This window comes from Amphiura filiformis, chromosome 3 (assembly GCF_039555335.1).
Source record: "Amphiura filiformis chromosome 3, Afil_fr2py, whole genome shotgun sequence".
Lineage (NCBI taxonomy): Eukaryota > Metazoa > Echinodermata > Ophiuroidea > Amphilepidida > Amphiuridae > Amphiura > Amphiura filiformis.
The window spans coordinates 34,872,413-34,894,492 of NC_092630.1; the positions used below are offsets into that span (position 1 = coordinate 34,872,413).

The window sequence follows — 22,080 nt, forward strand, 5'->3', positions numbered from 1 at the left end:
CAGACGAGCATGGAGCCGATGAGGTGGGTACAAGTAGAATATTAGAGAGGTTACGATATCAAATAATCCAATCGCTTTATGCCCATATGACCAAAGAGGGTTTATTATATCGAACGTTCTCGTATATCCTATACATCCGTATTTGTCAGAGTCCAGCCGTACGGCGCATGGCGTATGGGACATCGAAACCCCGGGATCGAAACCTCCATATTACATCATTTACATAATCTGACTCACGCAGATCCCTAGTAACTTGTACTAAAAAAAATTTGGGTTTTGATAAAGGAAAATTTTCTGCTCCTACTTGTCGATAAGCTATAGATTTCAATGGCAGAATCAAGAAGAGCTGATAGTAACCTCGAAATTATGGCTCGATATCTTTGAATCAATAAAAGTGAATAGTCTGAACTTTTCCCTACGATCAATTCATCAATGTTAAGATAGAAAGGAACATGTGGTGGCAACACTGTTTTGGGCATTCCGTCAGATTTCTGCTTATAACGTTGCTGTGACCAGTGTCATAAGACCTTCACACAACGTGACTGTTTACCTTCCCAACCGATGTTTACAACTGGTAAAGAGGACCTTTCGAAGTCTAGTGTTATCTTAAAGGACGCAACACTCAGGATCGAACTTATTATCTTATGATTATAAGTTATATCTCTACCACTAGACCACACGTGTCCTTATCAATCAATCTAAATTATAATAATTAAAAACTATAATTCAACACGACTCTTTTATTTGAAGGAACTTCCTTGTCGTCCGCTAATGTTGTTAGCTTCTGATGTTTTCTCGGAAACAGCTAGAAATCAACCTGATTAGATGACGTCACACCGGTGGCATCATCAAAGTTTGAAAATCCCTGTCCCTGGTCTTACAGGATTTGATCAGTTGTCCCACACAGGAACTAATTGCAAACAGTCTCAATGAAGAATCTTGTTTCTTGATCTGGGTGGCTTCCAGGACTTTTGTTTCCTTCTCGAGTACTTTCACGTCATGTCATCCCAGTCTATTTGGTGCTTGTTAATATGTTCTTGTACGGCCGATCTGGAGCCAACGGCTTTGGACTTGTGCTCAGCAAGCCTCTGTACAATCCTCTTGAAAGTAAAGGTCCTACTTGGACACGGACACAGTTTCCTGTCAGTTGGATTTCTCTTTCGAGCACGAATGAAGGGATTCTTTACTACTTCGCTTCTGTGAAACAGCATTCGAACCACACTAATTTATGTATTGGTATGTAAGTATTGGTCAGTGTAGATAGGTTTGCTATAAACTTCACACTGCCGTCGCCAAAACCGCACGATTAAGGTGTCAAGGTGAAGGATGTTGTCCGTCTTCTTCTTCCACCTCTGTAATCAGGTTGTTCTCTATCCGTTTCCAAGAAAACATAAGAGCTAACAACATCGGCTGTTGACGATGAAGTTCCTCAAAAGCGCCCCCGATGTTAAGCGCAATAAACATTTTTTTGTTGACGTATAATTTTAAAGTATTCTCATTTTATTACCACTAGGTATGAATCTCCAATTCTATATAAATCATTGTACATTTTCGAAATGTTTATTATAGGTATTTGAAGGTAGTTGGGATAGAGACGCATATGCTGTTCATCTCTTCCACTCTCTTGTCGAAGCTCAGTATGTGCGCATCATACCAGTTGAATGGCATAATCATATCAGTTTTCGTTTGGAGATTCTGGGATGTCAACGTAAGTCAATCTCATTATTGGGTATTTCTGGTCCACAAAATGCACTGATCAAAAGATACCTGATTTCGGATATGGTTCGGATGAGAGCTAGAAATGTGGTTAATGTAAATGTTCGAATTTAATGCAGTTAGTGGCTCCAATTGAAGACGAAGCTAATGAATCATAACAGCTACAAGAAAATGACATGAGCCCATTAGATCTATGGAAGAGGTGGTTGCAATGTTTTTTAAACAAGTGTAAGTAACTGGTCTATCGATTTGCATGGGGAGATTTTATTAAATTAACACTATTCACTGGCTAACGGTGCCAATGTTTAAATCCCAGGAGTTCTGAGCAAAAACTGGATGCGCGCTCCTACAACCTAAAGGTGTAAACAAAAACAGACACAGAGGTGTCGCAGAGTAGCTCCCTTATATGTACGAAAATATCAGTGTCTTTATTAAAAAGAACACCGAGATGATATGAGAAGAATTTCATTTGGAACTCCACAGTACCAGTTTTACCCTGCTATGACAACCTTGGAATCGAAAACAACACAATCGTCGACGCTCAAATAACTGCATCGAGTTCTAAGGCTAACATATATCCATACCAGGCTCGCTTAAATTCTCCAACAACTTGGACAGCCGGTATTACTGATCAACACCAATGGCTTGAGATCAATTTGTATCGTAGCATACCAGTAACTGGCGTCATCTTGCAAGGGAATCCGGTTGCTGACCAATGGGTGACCAGATATCATGTCATGTATAGCCTGGATGGAAAAGATTGGAACGCTGTAGTGGATAGTAACTTTACCATTGAAGTAGGTATATGTCTATGGTTGAACACACTTTTCCCTCTCTGGATATCTTATCATTCAAAAATCCCAGTTTGATAAACAGGGCCCAAATATTTTGGCGTCACAACATTTCATTACGTCTCGTAAATGCACAATTCCTCCTCGTAATTAACATTTTCGTTGCCATGGTCTTAATTTGCGTACACGTTTCTACTGCTCATTTTCGTAGTCAGCTAATTGCAACATGTGCAATACCAGCCTTAAAGCAATAATGTGTGATTTGCATAAAGAATAGATTCTTATTTAAATGTTTGTTTTCACTGATCACATTATCCCCATTTAATTTCGAGCCAAACAAATGAGGCATAACGAAGAAAATTGCGATTCATTCCAACGCCTACAATGCGTGTACTACGCTCGCCGATCGTATTACATGTAACTGCACGGAGCATCGCGCTCGACGTGTGTACATACAAGCTGACATCCACGGTACATGCTATCAAGTACTCGATCGTTGAACTCAGAATAAAACCGGGTCGACCCGGTTTTAATACAAAAAGTTAAATTTTACTGTTATTGAAGCACTTAGTCTTTTACGGGGTATTTTAGTACACCACTGGGCATTACAGTTATGCAAAAAGTAGAAATCCGAGTAAAATTGAGGGCGTCGCTGTGAAGCAAATCACACATTATGTCTTTAATTAGATCATTTCGTCAATTTGGAGTCTTTACTTATTCGTGAAATATGTACGAAAGACACCAGGCGGGCATTTGCCGCGCAAACTACGAATTTAAGTCCTGCATGGCAAGCCGTCAATGTTCGTGCGATATTATCGGGCCATCACAGTTCTGATTTCAGTCAGACGTAGAGGTATCAACAAGAAATAAAACTTTCTGTATTCGATAAAGAAGAATTGACATTTAAATAAGCACCAGCACTGATTGAGCTAATAGATCTAAGGGAATTATTATAATCGCCATATATTAGCTTATATTCTATGTTTAACATTTTTGTATATAGATTTTTGAAGGTTCCTGGAATCGAATCACTCCAGCAATACACTTATTTCATGAAGAGGTAATCGCAAAGTACATAAGAATCCAGCCACTTACATGGTTTGGCGACATCACACTACGACTTGAACTGCTTGGTTGCCCAGGTAATATTTTGCTGTTTCACATTGTCCTTATTATGCTAAGGACATTCCTGACCGTTTATGCGAGCGCTTGCAGCAAAACCAAAGTGTCAATCTATTCCATATTTTTTTGCTTTCTGGGCTCTTCAATGGTTCAATTGTGTTAAATCACCACTGAGCTTATTCTAGAAATATTTTGAAACGTAATTTTAGGATTTCGGATCCGTTGCATTCAAAACAAATAACTATACCAAACCATACACATTTTGATTTCCTTCTGCAGGTGAAAAACTTCCTTGTGTCGATCCGTTAGGCATAGAAGCAGGTAACATCACCGACAGTCAAATTACTGCATCCTCCAAACTAAACAATGACACTAGCGCGAAAAGTGCTCGCCTTAACCATAAACCAGATGTCGAATCATCTGAATCTCAAGGAGCTTGGGTTGCCGAATTTGACGACCTAAATCAATGGATACAGGCTGGGCTGTTGCGTCAAATTCCAATTACTGGTGTAATTGTACAAGGCAATCCAAGTACTGATAAGTGGGTATCGAGGTTTCAAGTCCAGCATAGCTTAAATATTGTCGACTGGTTCTTTGTGGAAGATAGCGATGGGAACGAGAAGGTAAGGGAGTGTTCAGAAATACTTTTCGAAATTTGACTGGAATTCCACCCCTTCCCCTTCTGTAAGTCTGTAACTTGGGTATAGACCCTATAGGTCTATTGTTGACCAGTGACGTAACAGGGGTCGGTTGTCGATATGTCAGGGACAAATATAAAAAAATAATAATTGTGCCCTCTTTTGCAGGAGCAATTTTTTAGCCTACAATCAGAGGCATAACGACAGAAGAAATTGACAAAAAGTAGGCATATTTGTCTTTCTTAATTTGGAAATTTTGCCCCACCCCACCCCAGGCTAGGCTAGGCCCCTCCACAAACTTAAGGTAAAATTTGGTGTTTACTGGTTTACTTTAATATTGAAAAATATATCAGACTCCTATTTGGTCTATTAACAAAATTAAATAGGTATTCCGATTTTGAACGCCTAATTTCAATATGTTAATATGAAACATACGAGCTTCACCTGATACCAAAATCTGCATTTTGATACTTGATAGAGTAAATTGGGGATGAGGCTGTTAATCGTTAATAATAATTACCATAATCGGCAAAACTGAACCCTCTAAACTCGGAGGGCTGGCTACGGTCTGCTGTACATAAAAATGTCGAAAAAAAAGCCTTTGGTATTTTGACATAGCAGCAGGTTATTTTTAAAGCTTTTTAAATTCAGCTTCAAATGCCCTGTTCTCGACGTGATTGACTTCAAAACCTAATTCAAGAAGTCAATGAGTGAGATCAGGGAGATTGGAAATGAATACACATTCCATGTTTCGTAAATTACAGGTATTTCCTGGAAGTGTAGATCGTGATACACCTATCGTAAATACATTTCAAGAACCGATTACAGCGCAGTATATTCGAGTTGTACCTATCGAATGGCATGGAAATATTAGTATGCGGTTTGAATTGCTGGGCTGTCAAAGTAAGGTCAAGATTAGATTCCAATACCCTAGCAAACACAAAACTTTTTGACATTATTCGCAAAAGGTTGGAAAAGGTTGTCAGAAAACGCTTACATGTCGGGTATAAAACATTTCATAACATTCAAAAATATTTTTTGGAAAACTTACTGCAATTATTTACGATAACATTTTGACATTTTAAATATGATGTTGTCATGTGTTTTCATACAAAACGTTTTAAAACGTTTTCATGACCTTTATAAAAACCGACATTTAATTTAAAACCCGTCATTTTAAAAACGTTTTGTGTTTGCTGGGACCGTACATTAGGTTAAAATACAAGAATTAGGTAATGAAATAATGTTAAAGTTCATAAGTGTATTATACAATTCAAAACACAAGTTTGCCAAGTGGGCATACGGTTTTGCAATGGGCTTCAACTTATGAACAGAAGGTTGTCGACGATGTCATCATGTTACCCCTAAATTGAATGAGTTTAAAAATGTTGACTTTTCAGTCGATTTCACGTGTTTGGAACCAATCGGGCTAGAGGACTACAATATAACCGATGATCAATTCTTGTCATCACACCACTATGTGTATGCTGCCAAGGAGGGACGCCTAAATGGGCCAAGAATGTGGATGACTCAATATGCTGGACAGTGGATTGAAGTAAATATTTATCGTCAGATTATATTGCGAGGTATTATCATACAAGGAAGTCCAGATGATACTTACCCATATTGGACCAAGACATACCGTGTAATAACCAGTTTGGGAAAACCTGTGTGGACAGATGTTGTAGACGGGGATGGTGCTGTCGAAGTAAGTTAAGTTCTTAGTGTTAAGTAAATAGTAAACATGTATTTGATATTGGTTTTAGCAATGTTTAGAAATTTAAAACCGACACTACACAATTTGTCGCTCTCCTGTGATCTTCAGTAGATGATGGTGCTGTATTGACTTCCTAGATACACCCGGGATAGTTCATCAATTTTCTTTCATTTGACAGACGTGTTAGAGAAAAGGCGACAAAAAGGCCATTACCAGAAATAATCAATGGCTTGTTGAGGTGGGTCGAGACCAGGTAACTTGGTCGGGACTTCCGAGCGACCAAAATACGAACCATACCTCAACAAGACAGCCATCATTTCTGTAAATGGTTTGTTTTATACCGTTTTACACCAAACTAATTATATTATATTGAGAGGGCGAGATGGCCGAGTGGTTAAAGCGTTGCGCTGCCGGCCGGGAGATACGATCGACGAGGGTTCGAGCCTTGGGCTTGCCTTAGGTGAAAATTCTCTTCCCTGCCAAAAAGTTCCTATATGGTCGGGAATCCTTCAATTAAGTTCAGTTATTTAATTTCAGAATTTAATTGAAGAATTTCTTCTCGCCCCCCAATAGCACGTGCAGATATAGGTAGTGTTTGTGCTTCGTCCGTGATTTGGAAGTCGCGTAAAGCCGTTGGTCCCGTGTACAGGAAGAGTCAAACCCTGTGCACGTTAAGTGTCAGAGCTATTCGAAAAGAGAAGGGGGACCATCCTCGGTTCTGATATCTGCAATCAATCCTAGGTTCCAGGTTCGTGCATAGGTAAAAAACTGTGCACGTTAAGCCCGTGCGACAATCAATTTGAGGTATGCACGTATATAGGAAGAGGAAATAAACATTTAAGGGGGCAGGCAGGGTCACTCGAAGTGTGCAATATTAGACATTGTTTTGTACTATATCTTTAAAAGTAATGATGATACGTACATGAAAATATACATTTTTAGAACCGATATGATGTAAGCTAGCCCTAGAATCCAACTAGCCCAAAAAATGAGCAGTTTGTGAGAAAACAGCTAAATTTGATTTTCCATGCCGGCTTTGTCCGACGACTTTATGTGCATTTAATTTCCAGTCCACTCACGGCCGCAGGTTATCCTCCTGCTTCTAAAAGTGAACTTTGTTCCATGATTGTTAAGTTTTGGACCAATTTCTATATTAAATATGATTGAAGGAACAAGGTACCGGTATAGATAATTAGTTGCGATTCCCAAACACCATACCGTGTACACCCGTCGAACTATTCTGAGACGGAGTGAGGTCGCTTACCGCTCCAGTCATAATCACAATTCTAATGAAGTCCCGCGGATGTGGTAATAAGTCGCAATATGTTTAAATAATTATACAGAATTACATATTCATACGTAGTGGTAATAAAATTGAACTAGTTTAAATTAAACTTCAACACTGCTTGTGTTTATTTTACTTACCGGAAGCGCTTTCGAGGAAATTCCTCGCCTGTAGGTAATACGTAACATCATATAGGATCCCCAACTTATAAGTTCCCCCAAATACTTTTTAAAATAAGTCGACAAATATTTTACGAAATGTAAAAATATCAAAAAGCATGTATAGCCCCATTTGTTTTACACATGTGGACCAATTTATAGCGTCACACATTATTGCGTTCAGTCACACTGGTTAATTGTGTAAGAAAAGAGCCGTTTTAAAAGTTGCACCTGAGTCCATAGCAGTCAGGATTTCTTTAACAAACACATGAATAGACCTGGCCTACTGTATTGTTTGAGACTCCTATGGACTCAGATGCAACTTTTAACACTGTTCAAAACAGTCTCTTTTTTATATACATAATGAACCATTGTGACTGAACGGGCCACATGTGTAAAACAAATAAGGCTACCCATACCTTTTTACACGTTTGCATTTCGTCAAATATTTTTCGAAAAAAGTATTTAGGGGGGAACTTATAAGTTGTGGACCCTATATTACCTTTACTCAGGCATGTGTAGAAAAATCAAAGATCTGAAATTATAGCCTGGTGAGTCTATTGTGTCTTTCAATGTGTCAGCTTTATTCACCTCTATACCGGTGAATGAGGTTCTTGCTGAGTTACTGGAAAGCAATAACACCTGGAATAAAGGGACAACACAAAAAGCCTATATGTTACGTGACAGTTTAATCAAATTACTTGAATTTTTTCTGAACACCACCTACTTTGCATTCAGAGGGAAGTTTTACCAGTAAAAAGATGGATGCGCGATGGGAAGCCCATGTAGCCCCCTCCGCGGTTGTTTCTTCGATATGTCGATGACACATACTGTGAGCTAAAGACCTCACACGTTGAAGAATTCACAAGTCAAGTCAATACGTAGGACAATAACATTCAATTTACCAGGGAGGAAAAGGAAGACGGGCAACTTCCTTTCCTCGATACTTTAATCGTGAGGGTTAGCGATGGCAGTGTGAAGATTAAAGTCTTCTGAAACCTAATCACACTGACCAATATTTGAGTTTTGAGTCGTATCACCCTGTTGAACACACAATTAATTGTGGTCAGAATGCTATATACTTCATCGAAGGGAAATAGTGAGAGATCCTTCGGATAAAGAAGAGGACATCAAGTCAGCGCTCCGTAGTTGTGGATACAAAGATAGATTGGACCTTCTTACATGCTCGCAAAAAGAAAGATAAATCCAACTCGCAGGAGCGAGTGCGTGTGCGAGTTAACGAGTAGGGCCTTCAATGTCATCTTGCCGTACAATGAAGGTACCTTTGAACGACTGCGTAGAGCGTTCAATACAGCATGTGTTCCGAAAATGCATGTTCAGATTGACACGCCACATTCCGTCGGCCGTATCACATACTGACGTATTTGCAAAATACGCATTTCGAGAAAATCGAACTTGAAAATCTAGCGATTTTCTTTTGCTGTATAATCTTGATTAAAATATTATTGTCGATTAAAACCAGGTGAACAGTAATGCAAATATACCATATTTTCAATATAATTCACTTATCACTATCAGAGCATAACTTATTCTGCCAAAAATCAATATTAAATAAAATACTTCACTATGTGAAAAGGACTGATGTCAAATTCGCCGTTCAAATGACAAATACGTCGCGTAAATACGTCAGTATGTGAAACAGTTGCGCAAATACGTCAGTATGTGAAAAGGACAAAACAGTAATTTTGCCGTGCAATGACAGAGTCGCGCAAATACGTAGCGCAAATACGTCAGTATGTGAAACGGCAAATTCTCCAAATTGCAGATACGTTATACTGGGCTTGCGCAGTATAGGTGATCGGCAAATACGTCGTTATGTGATGCAGACATTTCAAGTTTTGTAAATACGACGTAATTAAATTAATTAATATCTTACTAATTAAGCCACTTTGAGGCATGGTTTTTGGTGAATATGTAGAGTAGAACATAAACTAATATACCAATTTTCTCAAAAATGTTAAAAATGTCGGATACGTCAGTATGTGATACGGCCGACGATTCATCGAAGATTCAAGCAGGAAACTTTATAAGAGACTTGTGGAACATAAGTCCAAAGCCGCTGGCTCCAATTCGGCGGTACAAGAACATGCAAACATGGTAAAAGCAAGTAAGAACATGCACCAAATAGACGGTTCCTGGAACCTATCCAGATCAAGAAGCATGACCTTTATTGAACCGAGACAAGTGGAACTAGACTTATGTGCCGTCGTCTAGTGTGATGTTACCTGATCAGGTTGGGTTTTAGCTATTTCCAAGAAAAACATCACAGCTAACAACATTGGCTGATGACGAGGCAGTTCCTCGAAAGCGCTCCAGCTAAACGAAATAAACAAATAGTGTTGAAGTTGAATTTAAATTACTTTCATTTTTAAATATGTTTTTTAATCGAGGACCGTGGTGTCATAAAAACCCCAAATTAACTGTAAATGCCTGTAGTTTTCAATCATCACTTATATTTTATGGTAACAGACCTTTGAAGGCTCCTGGGATCGTTTCACACCGGTAACGCACCTGTTCTACCAACCTATTTACGCGCAATACATACGAATCTATCCAGTCAGTCGGTACGGCCATTTTGTTCTCAGATTTGAGTTGCTGGGATGCCGGGGTAAGTTGATTTTTAAGGTGGCTTCATTTGTTGTATTGAATTGGTTATGTAAAGCAATACGGTAATGTGTGATTTGCTCACAAGGACGCCCTCAAGTTTGTCTTGAATTTATACTTTTTGCACGATTGTAATCAGGCCTGATTGTATAATACCCAATGGGGCACAGTGTCATCGACCCTATATCTTCATGGCAGAAATCGCCATGGTAGGTTGAATCCACAGCCACGATTGGCCATTTGGTTCAGACCTTTGAAGCTCTTTGAGACGAATAATTAGTCGAGGGACATGACTTAGGCTACTCACAATAGCCGGGTATTGATCTTGGTTGTGCGTGAATAAGCTTGTATACCCCATTGAGGTCAATGGTCATCGACTTTTATACTGCCTAGTAGTGAGTGCAGCTGTACTACACGCTGTAGCCATACTGGACCAACGCAATATAAAATTAGAGTTTTGGTTAGATTTTGAGTTCAAAGCGCACGGCCAATTTTCAAAGCGCATTCTAGCGACTATCATATCTGTTCAACACGTATTTTCAAGTGTATGAGACCAAATCTGGTTTCTTGAGAAAAAATCATTTACGGGAGATATTCATCATTTTCTAACCCGGTATCCGAAAATTTTCGTCTGATATCAAAATCGTGCATAGCAATTCACGTGTATTGATCCCGTGTATTCATTTTAGTGTCCCTTCTGCACCAAATAATTATTAGCCAGGCGGTGTCGGTGTGTGGGGTACTTTAAAAAAATTTGTCTTGAAAGATTAAGCCCGAACTGCTCAAATTACAGTCAAATTTAAGAGATTTAAAAGTTACAACTGGATATTCCCAGTTTATTAGCCAATCCCCCATAGAGCCCCAAATTCAAACGGCGGCTAAGTGGTTTTCTTTCATGAACTCATTATTTAGGCTTAAGGGGGTACTACACCCCTGGCCAATTTTGTGCCTATTTTTGCATTTTTCTCAAAAATTATAGCGTATTGGTGACAAGAAAGATGTGTATATTATAGGGGCAAGGACTACAACTACTGCACTGGAATTTTTTTTTCAGCACAGACAACGGTTGTGGAGTTACAGTCAAAAATGAGGGAAAACCAGTATTTGATCAATAAATCAATAACTACTTGCCTTGAGTTGCTGAATTTTCAGTGCAGTAGTTGTAACCCTTGCCCCAATAATATTCATATCTTACTTGTTACCAATGCGCTATAAATTTTGAGAAAAATGCAAAAATAGGCACAAAATTGGGCAGGGGTGTAGTACCCCCTTAAAATGATCAGAAAACCTCCTTGACAGTTGTTATTAATATTATGTAATAATTTTTGACAAAGCATAACAAAATTATTAATTATATTTACATCATCCTATATTATAGACTTGCTATAATCACTATTGTATCTTGCTATATTGATGATAATGATGATGATGATGATGATGATGATGATGATGATGATGATTTGAAATCCTTATTTTATACCCTTTAACTTCATACCAACCATGTTAGGATGTCTCCTTGCTTTGGTCTTCAAAAATCAAAATTTCCTCCAGAATTTCTTTTGAATTTTGTTATGATTAATAACCATAGTTCGACAGAGTCCTGCCTTTTTTTCCAAATTTTGTGGGAGCAGGTGATTGTGAGTTGAGGCTTTCTGGCTCTCAATCCTCAATATAATCCTGAAAATAACAGGTTCGTGTCACCTTCAGCAAAGATATTCATTTGGTAGGATTGTTGAGATCATAAACTGGGTAATTTTGTTAGCCAAATCCAAAATTTTACCACTCATGGAACTGAACTTTTGGCATCTTGTCTGATGGTTTGATCACAGATGAAATGTTCCACTGCTTTTCCTGCGAAACTTGGTTGCTAACGACGCATCCTCGTTACGGAAGTGATGTTGATTTCACTATTTCAGCATTGGGTAACAAGGATGCGTTGTTAGCAACCAAGTTCCGCGGGAAAAGCAGTGGATTAGTTCGTCTGTGATCAAGCCATCAGACAAGTTGGCGAAAGCTCAGTCCCGTGAGTAATAAATTTTTGATTTGGTTAACAAAATTACCCTGTTTAGGTTCATGTCACATTAAAAAAAAAAGTTATAAAAGTTATAAAACATTTTCTTATGTTACTTAAGGGATCTGGAATGAGCGTTTTGCGCGTTTCGACAGTATTTTTTGTGGGACATGAGAGTACCTCAGACGTATCGAATTGCATTCTGAATACGAAGCATGTCTTTCTGATATCAAATAATTTTCATTTTTTGAAATTTACGATATGATACAAATTTTATGACAAATTATTAAAATTTGATATTTTTCAAATTTTTGATATATAACAGTCCTCGAAGTAAATGTTATAAATCTAATGATATATTCTTAAAGTGTATGTAGCTGGGAGGAAAAGCCGACGATCAATTGAAAATGTTGACCTTTCATATTGAAGTTATGGATTTTTTCCCAAAAAGACCTAATTTTTTTGGTGTTTTGGGAAAAAAATCCATATCTTCAATACGAAAGGTCAAAATTTCAATTGATCGTCGGCTTTTCATTCATCCCACCTACATACACTTTAAGTATAGATCATCAGATTTATAAAGTTTAATTCGAGTACTGTTAAATATCAAAAATATCAATTTTAATCATTTGCCATAAAATGTGTATTACATTGCGAATTTCAAAAATCAAAATTATTTGATATCAGAAGGACATTCTTCGTATTCAGAATGCAATTCGATATGTCTGATGTGCTCTAATGTCCCACAATAAATATTGTCCAAACGTTCATACCCCTTCCCTTAAATGCTTTGTAAGTTCATGCATGTAGTTTTTTCTACTGGTTTTATGCTCTTTTTTTTTCGATTCTTTCCTTTTGGCATTTACACTACATTTAAGAATACTAATTTCTAACTGCTTTATTACCCTGTACATCTCCTAGCCCAAAGAGTCTCCTGTCAAAACTACCTTGGAATGAAGAACGGTGATATTTTACTTAACCAGATTACGTCGACACCTACTGTTAGTAGCACTTACGCAGTAAACTACGCTCGTCTCGGTGGTAACTATGGTTGGACTCCAGCCGTACCTGATAACAGTTGGTTGCAAGTCAATCTTCTTCGTCAGACAATTGTTACTGGTGTTATCATGAAAGGAAGAGCCAATGCTAATTATTATGTGAAAACCTACAGAGTGGTAACGAGTCTAGATGGTTTTATTTGGCATAATGTCACGGATGAAGATGGTGAACCCGAGGTGCACGTCTTATTCACAACAAATTATTTACATGAACTCGAATAAAAAGTTAAAAAATCAAAAATAAACAGCGTTAGTTGGCTTACTGATATTTTTTTCTTATTCAACATGTTAGCGCTATCAGAGTATAAATTTTACCACTTTCTGCTTTGCCACGTTAAAGAACACTGTTAATCATCAGGTTTATATTGATATTGAAATAAAAATATTAGTGGTGGATGATAGGTGGTGGTGATGGGTGGAGTTGGTGGTTGGTGATGGTGCATGTCACGCCCGTGAAGCTGATAATGAATGATAATGCTGATAATGAATGTTTTGCCTTTGCAGATATTTGAAGGAACCTGGATTTACACCGCGAAAGCGACACACTTGTTTTCCCACGATATAGAAGCACAGTATATCAGAATTTTACCACTGACATGGTCGGGACCCATTTCCATCCGTATGGAATTATTTGGTTGTAAAGGTAACTACAAAATAATTGTGTACGGTATTTTATATGGTTTAAAAACCGTATAACTTTGCTCTTTTAAAATATATACAACGCCACGAATAAATTAACTTCAACTTTAATAGTGTTCTCAATACAAGCCTTGCAGCTTTGTGGAAATAAGAAGGTTGAAAACTATTTTTTTTACTTCAGATAAGATCACAAGTAGAGAAAATGCTAATCAGAGATGTTTGGCATCATTAGTTAATACACTACCGATTACCCAGCAAACATACAACGTTTTACAAAAAAGGTTTAAATATCGGGTTATATGAAGGGTATAAAAACGTTTTAATAACATTCATAAAACATCTCTGAAAACGTGATGCAAAACATTCATTCTAACAGAATGTTATTTAACTGTTGACAAAATATTTTGCAAAATTTTTGCCCAAAATATTTTACAATAACGTTTTAAAAATGTATTCATGATCTTTATATAACCCGATATTTATATGTTCATGGTCATTTTCCAAAACCGCTGAATCAGGGGGCAAAAAATTGGTATAAGCCAAGAGAATTTCCACTGCTATTGCAAATTATTTTGTGCAATTCTATACGTCGGAGTTCACTTGTGAACAACAATGGACGAACTTGTACTTGACTATTACATTACAGTCGCGGGTCATCTGAGAAAATAAAAATGGTGGACAAGAAATGTAACGAATGTAAACTGTCCAATACACCAGTGCACGTATATATGTGCGCCTTTACGCCTAGTATGACATAAAGTATAGTAAAACAAACACAGCTGCATCTTTGTTTTCGGGAAAGTAGTCAAAATTGGTATTTAATTTAAAATTGACTATTATTATCCAACACCGCGGGGCCACTAGTTTTTACTACATCCCCTTAAAGTACGTTGTATTTGTATATTAAATACAATATTTTTATGCAACAAATTCTTATTTTTCCTAAAGCACCTACCTTGCCATGTATAGACCCATTTGGTATGGAATCCGGTCTTATTATCGACGACCAAATAACTACTTCAACCGCATCAAGCGATACTTCGTCAGCAATTTACGCCAGGTATAACCAGCTACCGGAGGTCAATGGTACATCTGGAGCGTGGATTGCCGGTGTTAGTGACTCGAATCAGTGGCTACAGATTAATCTGTTTCGTCAGATGATGGTTACTGGTGTAAATATGCAAGGAAATCCATCAGCAGATTGGTGGGTTAAAAGATACAAAGTTGAAATCAGTCTGGATCATACTATTTGGGAATATGTTCATGATGAATATAGTGAAATAGAGGTGAGTTTCTATATATTCTATCACATAATGATACGGTAGCGAATTTTACTTGCCTACACAGCTGGTATTTAAAACCCCCTAGCCCTCGTCGGTGGTCTTCCAAATCAAGCTACCGAAGTTTAGTCCATCAACAGCCCCAGCCCCACCACTCCCACACCGAGGTTCCCCGGTAGCATGTTACCAAGGGCACGTTCATAGAGTCCTTATTCTATATTTTTGTCAGTTCGTGAGCCTTGTGCTACTCGACCGTTAGGCCTGATAGGGAGTGAAATATTGTCATGTATGAATAGTATGTGCCTGTTGTTTGTGTGTTTTGAGAGCCTTTTCGGCAATTTTGAACAGTAATATGGATGAGCCCTTATAAAGCAAGAGAAATAAACGGTAATTATTTTATTTTACCATAGACATCCATTGCACAGACCTGTTGGTGGTCTCATTTTCATTGGCGTAGCCAGGGGAGCAAAAGACGGATAACTTAGTCTTGTGGGGCATCTTGCCCACCCCGCATGCTTGACGCCGTGATATTTGGACATTTTCTTTTACCCCATTGTTGTCAAATCTTGCTCACCTTGAAGGTCGCTTTCCCCCTTATTGACAACCATTCTTTTGGGCTAATAGTAGGTGCGCATGATGGTTTTTTTTCAAAATTCAGCAGGAACATTTTCTTATCAGAACACACCGGGAATGGGATCATTTCCGGGACTCACCAGGAATGGGAATTGTAAACAATAAATTATGCCATTTATGAGGAACTTTTAAGTTAGAATAAGCTTTAACTTGCCTATAATTTGTTGAACCATTTCTGAATCAGGTGTTTGAAGGTAGCTACGATCGGGATGTAAATATCACCCATCTCTTCTACGAACCAGTAAAGGCACACTATGTTCGTATACGACCTGTAGAGTGGCATGGTCAGATTAGTATGCGAGTGGAACTCCTTGGATGCCCAGGTAACGATTATCAAGGATGTTGCTGCTGAGTGATGCAGATCATTTTGCCTATTTTGTAGTTGCTTTGCTTTTCTAGTACATGTAACCATTGGTACATTCTGTATTTCCTTTGTCAGTTGGAGCCCATTATAAGTAGGTGCAATGTAAAACCCACTATTACATACAATAGAATATTTATTGGCATACAGGGCGCAATACGAATTAATGAGGTTCTTATCTCAATATACTTTACAAACTGTCCATTGTAAATGTGTTAAGAACTTAGTGTATCAAATTTGTTTTCAAATGGATCAAGGTAAATTTCATGTTTCACTTCGTTGGATTGATTTTTCTTCAAATATGCTACATAATGTTGACGCTACGTACGTCTTTAACACTACCGTGATGAAACTGAACTTGCATTAACAAGTTAAGTTTAAATACAATTCAGCAGTTCACACGGTAATCGTCATTGTCAATAATATGAGAAAGACATGAAAGATAACGTGGTTCTTTTTTTTTTTACTTTTACCAGCTATACCTCTGCCCTGCCAAGAGCAAATGGGAATTGAAGTTGGTAACATAACGGATGCTCAATTGACTGCATCCAGTGTATCCGGAAGCCTTGACGCAACCAATGGGAGACTTAATCTGAATAGCGGATGGGTAGCCGGAGTTAATGACCTGGAGCAGTGGCTTCAAATTGATCTGTATCGTCAGCTACTAGTAACTGGTGTGGTTTTACAAGGAAGAGGGGATGCGGAAGAGTGGGTTACTACCTATAATGTGGAATATGGGATTGATGGAGTAACATGGGACTATGTCAGAGATGACAATGAAACAGTGGAGGTAGGTAGCTAGTGTTCTGTTTGAAAATAATTATCACGATCACGAATACCTTCCATGTGTCACTAATTAGCTTTTCTCATTCGTAAAATTATCATCTTATATCTTGCAACATGACATTTGAAAATAAAGGAATTCTACTGTGATTTTGCTAAAAAAAATGAGACATTTTAAGATGAATACTATTAAGTGATTAAAACGGGGATCAAAATTAAAATTAAATTCAGTTGCTCAAAATAAAGCATTCAGATTAGGTTGTTCACTAAATTATTAATATAGTGAACTATATTAATATTCTTGCAGCTGTTTGAAGGAAACTGGGACGGGAATAGCCTAGCAACGCACCTGTTTTTCGAAGGAGTCATAGCGCAATATATTCGTATAATACCACGATCGTGGAATGGAAATATTGCACTACGCGTCGAGCTTCTGGGATGCCCTGGTAATCGACAAATATAATGCTTGATTGTTTATATATTTAAATTAAACCGCTGGACTTGTAAAGAGGAAGCTGTTTTTGGCTAGCTTTAGTAAGGGAAATCCTTTTTAGAAAATCGACAGGGACAAGCGACTTGTGGCACATATTTTAAAAGCTTTTAATGTCATGATCGCTGCACTGGCAACACCTAATTAGACAATATAAGGTTTAAATTCAAAGATTTGGGTTCACCATTCACCAACATCTTGGGTGGCAAGGGCAAAGGTATTTAGACATTAGTATCAATTTCTGTAAACCTTTGCCGATATCGTACTTTAATACGTCACGTATTCACTGTTTCATACACACTTGTCTATGATCGGCTGCTGATATAATCTGTACGCGTCATACCAGTTGTTAGTTACTCCGAAGTACGCTCTCGTCAAAAGTTTACAGAAATTTACTATTATAGTACTTTCATAAGTAAAAATCCAAACACACACCCCTACACACATTTATGGTATATGTAGAATGTTTTAAACTTTTAAAAAACTAGGTATCCTGACATGTGTCAGGGTCACAATATGTGCTAGCGTTTATCGACATTTGGAAATAATTATATATTTATCCGAAATTGGTAGGAGGAAACGAAGTTAGGAATGATTGTTACTTTAAAATATCACATTCTAGCATACAGTGCACTAAATACGACTTTTCATATTTGTCACAGGCATATTGATTCCATGTCAAGACAAGCTTGGTGTAGAAGATGGAAACATCACTGATGATCAACTTCAAGCGTCAAGCGATTTAAGCAATGGTACTGGTCTGTTGCAGTGGCGTCTAAACCAGGAGGCCGTAACTGATATACCTGGAGCATGGGTAGCGTTGACCAGTGATACACAGCCCTGGCTTCAAATAAACCTTTACAGGCATACACATATTGCTGGTGTTATTGTACAAGGAAGAGCCGATGCAGATCAATGGGTTACCTCTTACAAGGTTCAGACTAGTTTGGATGGAACCACACTGGTGTATGTGAATGATAAAGACGGTGTTCAAGAGGTAGGGTTTGTGATTGAGACAAAATTGAGTCACATAGGGCCCGGTGCTCAATCTTGCCGATTAACTCTGCGTCGTCTCAGAGCATTTCGATGACTCTCGTGCGGCTTGCAGTTTCAAGCCGCAGTATGCCGACGAATTAATATAGTGTAGCTTAAAATGGAAGGTTTTATTTCAAACTCTAATGGTGACCCGCAGGTCAAATTACTAGAATTGTACATTAAACACAACTAAACAGACACAATGCAATTTGCAGGCAGCAGCTTAATCAGCGCCAATATTGCAACATTGAAACAATAAACTATACAAACATCCAATCCAACCCAACCCCCATCCCCCAGTAGGCAATGAGGATAAAGTGCCTTGCCCAAGGATACAACACGTTGGCACGAGCGGGGCTCGAACTCACAACCTATGTATTATGAGTCGGGCGCCTTATCCACTCGGCCACACGTGCTCCCTGGTTGTGAAATCGCGAGCAGTTATGGGCATCGAGTTAGCAACATCTTGCCATCTTCTTGTTCTGCGGTTTGGCATTCATTACTCGAAATCTTTATATTAATGTTTATTGTAGTACCTACTTGAGTTTACTCACCGTGAGCAATTTGCGGATCAGTCGATATAATCCGGCAAAGAATCAACGCACTCAAGGACACTAATTTGTAAGGCTATTGTTGTCAAGTGTTATAAGCCGGTTGCGAGAAATGCAGGAGTTGGGCCGATCAAGCCGATGAAAGGGTGACTGAACATGGCTTTTCATCGAGCAGACACACATTTTGTTAGTGCATATCTCAACAGTATTTTATTTCTCAGCATATGTGCATCGGCGTGGGTCTGCGGCTTAGGTTACGGGCACGCCGAAGAGTTAATCGGCGAGATTGAGCACCCAGGCCTAAACCATGTAAACCGACACATTTAGTCAATATTGAAGCCATTCATTTTGTGTAAATATTACAAGAAGAAGTAATATCTTCAAGTTCTTTATAATATAAGTGTTGTCTCCACATTTGTTCATTTGTTCAGCTATTTGAGGGTAGCTGGGATCAATCAACTCCGGTGACACATTTGTTTCATGAAGCAGTTTTAGCTCAATACGTCCGGATTCTACCTCAAAGCTGGCACGGTAATGTCAGCATGCGTTGTGAACTTCTTGGATGCCAAAGTAAGACATTGGTATTTTAAAAACCAATTAATACTTAAAATATCGCTAAAAAGCAATAAATGGTATCAATCATTATTTTGTTGTTGTTGTTGTTGTTGTTGTTGTTGTTGTTGTTGTAGGAATTACTAAGATACCCAACAAAAAGCACATATATATTGGCTCAATTTGGTAATCTATTTTCGATTTCTTGTGAATTATAGACCAGTGACATGTCTACTCTTCTCCCACTCGTTACCAAAATTGCAACATTTTTGTTTTTGTGGCAAGGATCACTCTTAAAAACACAAGCATGAAATAGCTAACTGTCTTTAGTAAGCTGCAATGTGATACATGTAGCTACATACGCGATTCAAACTTAATGAACAATGATTCAACTATCTACCACTTGGTGAATTTTGCAATAAAGAGTTGAACATCATCCACTTTAAACTTATGAAGAAGAAGTAAGAGTGAACTATCTTGGACCTCACATTCTTTCCTTTATGTTCCTTTAGAACTGGTCAATAAAAATTTCAATCACTCATTTCTCTTACCATTCGTTTCAATACTAGTACCAGTACTACCCTGCTATGATGCCTTAGGAATGGAAAACGGCAACATCTCAGACACAGATATTTCCTCTAGTACTACAAATGGCGGTTATCTACCGGAACTGGCTCGTTTACATACCGCCAGCGCGTGGAGATCGTATTACAATAATGCCCAACAGTGGATCCAGGTTCAATTCCTGCGTCAATTGCCAATTACAGGAATCATTACACAAGGTGAAAAGGGTGCTAATGTATGGGTGACCAGATTCAAAGTGCAGTATAGTTTGGATTATCAAACTTGGAATTTTGTTCTTGACGAAACTGGAGAGGAAGAAGTAAGTTCATTTATTGTGACTTGAAAAGACATTTCATATTTATTTTCCTGATGTATATTTCCTGCCAGTAATATTTTGCTTGAAGTTTGACTAAAAGTAGGTTATTATACCTGCATTGACATGTACATGTATACAAATGCACACAAAACATTATATGCGAAAAAGTGTGGCACCCAACACCCACTCTCCCACTAATCCAAAGACACACGCACCGTGTATTAGTTAAAATCGTCTTTTGTTAATGCTCTCAGTATGTAAAAGCAATTACAATCATGCATATCCATGTTTATCATTTTCTAATACAATTTGGAAATACCAGTTACGTACACCACAAAACAAGAAACCGGAATAATATAGTTTTTCATCTGTGAAGTTCATAATAATATTTTGTTGTTGATGTTGTTGTTTTCTTGTATAGTTGTTTGAAGCCAACTGGGATGATAGTTCTCCTGCCACAAACTACTTCTTCAGTCCTGTCTTTGTACATTATATAAGAATTAAACCGACATTATGGATTACTACGATTGCTTTACGTTTCGAACTCCTTGGTTGTTTACGTAAGTCTGTCTTTCATTAAGTACCTGTCACTATGCGGCGTCTTTTATTCCTGGTAGTTGCATATACATTTGACCTAAACTATAACCAAATTCTATTTATTATATTAGTAACTAGGAAACTATGAGATTAATAAATCATTTTCAATCGCTGCATTGGAACCTGCAAATCTGTATATCCATGCTTGTTTCTTGCATCTCCTTAGATGAACCGTTACCATGTCAAGACTTATTAGGAATGGAAGATGGTATCATCACTGACCAGCAATTCTTCGCATCGGCCAACTTATCTGACTATGGTGTATCGTTTGCTCGTCTGAATGGTCCTAAGGCATGGGCTGGGCAATATAATAACCTAACACAATGGTTTCAAGTAAACTTTAGGACCCCGGTACTGGTCACTGGTATTATCATGCAAGGACGACAAGATGCGGACGCTTGGGTTTCGAGATACAGAGTTATGACGAGCCTAGATGATGTCATCTGGGAAAATGTAACTGATGAAGATGGACTTATGGAGGTTTGTCAGCTTGGGTTATCTCCTATAATGTGTATATATAATGTTTATATGTGTATATATGGTAAACATTTCAGGTCTGGTATTTACTGAATAAAGCAAGCTTGCAATAGACATTAGAGAGATGGACGGTCGTCTGGATTGTAATTCTATAGAAAGTTCACATTATGCTGAGACCATGTACGTCCCGCTCGCACCTGTTGGATTAGCGTGTTTGAAAGAAGCGGCATTCAATCGAAGTACATACATTGTCTCTGACACAGTTACGTCTGCAATGTAAACTCTGTTGTCACAAAACAATTATAGTTACAAGAAATGAAACGGTAAAAAACGCTTATTTGCTGCAGTTTCAAGTTAATTAAATAAATACATATATTCACCGTTTCGATTTATATAACACTACCTGTTACTCTGGCATTGAATGAATTTCAATTTGCGTTATATAAGCCTTGGTCTCAACGTCATGCTTGCACGGATGCTCAGAGCACAACATTCCATTGGTTTGCGACTGATAATGCAATTGAGTGGACGAGAGTTGAGTTATTGACCTTTTGTACGGTAAATCGATTCGATGGCAGGTATGAAGACTATCTTGTCTTTGTGTTCAGGCGAGACAATCATAGCTTCAAAGGATATGCTGCAGATGACCGTCCATGTCTTCACGGTCTATGATTTGGTATA

General features: G+C 38.1%; 1 protein-coding gene across 1 annotated transcript; it reads left to right on the forward strand.

Annotated features, from left to right (window-relative positions):
- The first annotated feature begins 2,453 nt into the window (after nt 1–2,453).
- On the forward strand, nt 2,454–21,492 carry LOC140147217 (uncharacterized). Its single transcript, XM_072168996.1, has 11 exons — nt 2,454–2,513; nt 3,511–3,649; nt 3,909–4,252; nt 5,032–5,170; nt 14,709–15,046; nt 15,858–15,996; nt 17,970–18,304; nt 19,325–19,463; nt 20,015–20,328; nt 20,747–20,885; nt 21,089–21,492. Exons 1-11 carry the CDS (start codon nt 2,454–2,456, stop codon nt 21,490–21,492), a joined length of 2,490 nt encoding a protein of 829 aa, XP_072025097.1.
- Nucleotides 21,493–22,080: the final 588 nt, after the last annotated feature.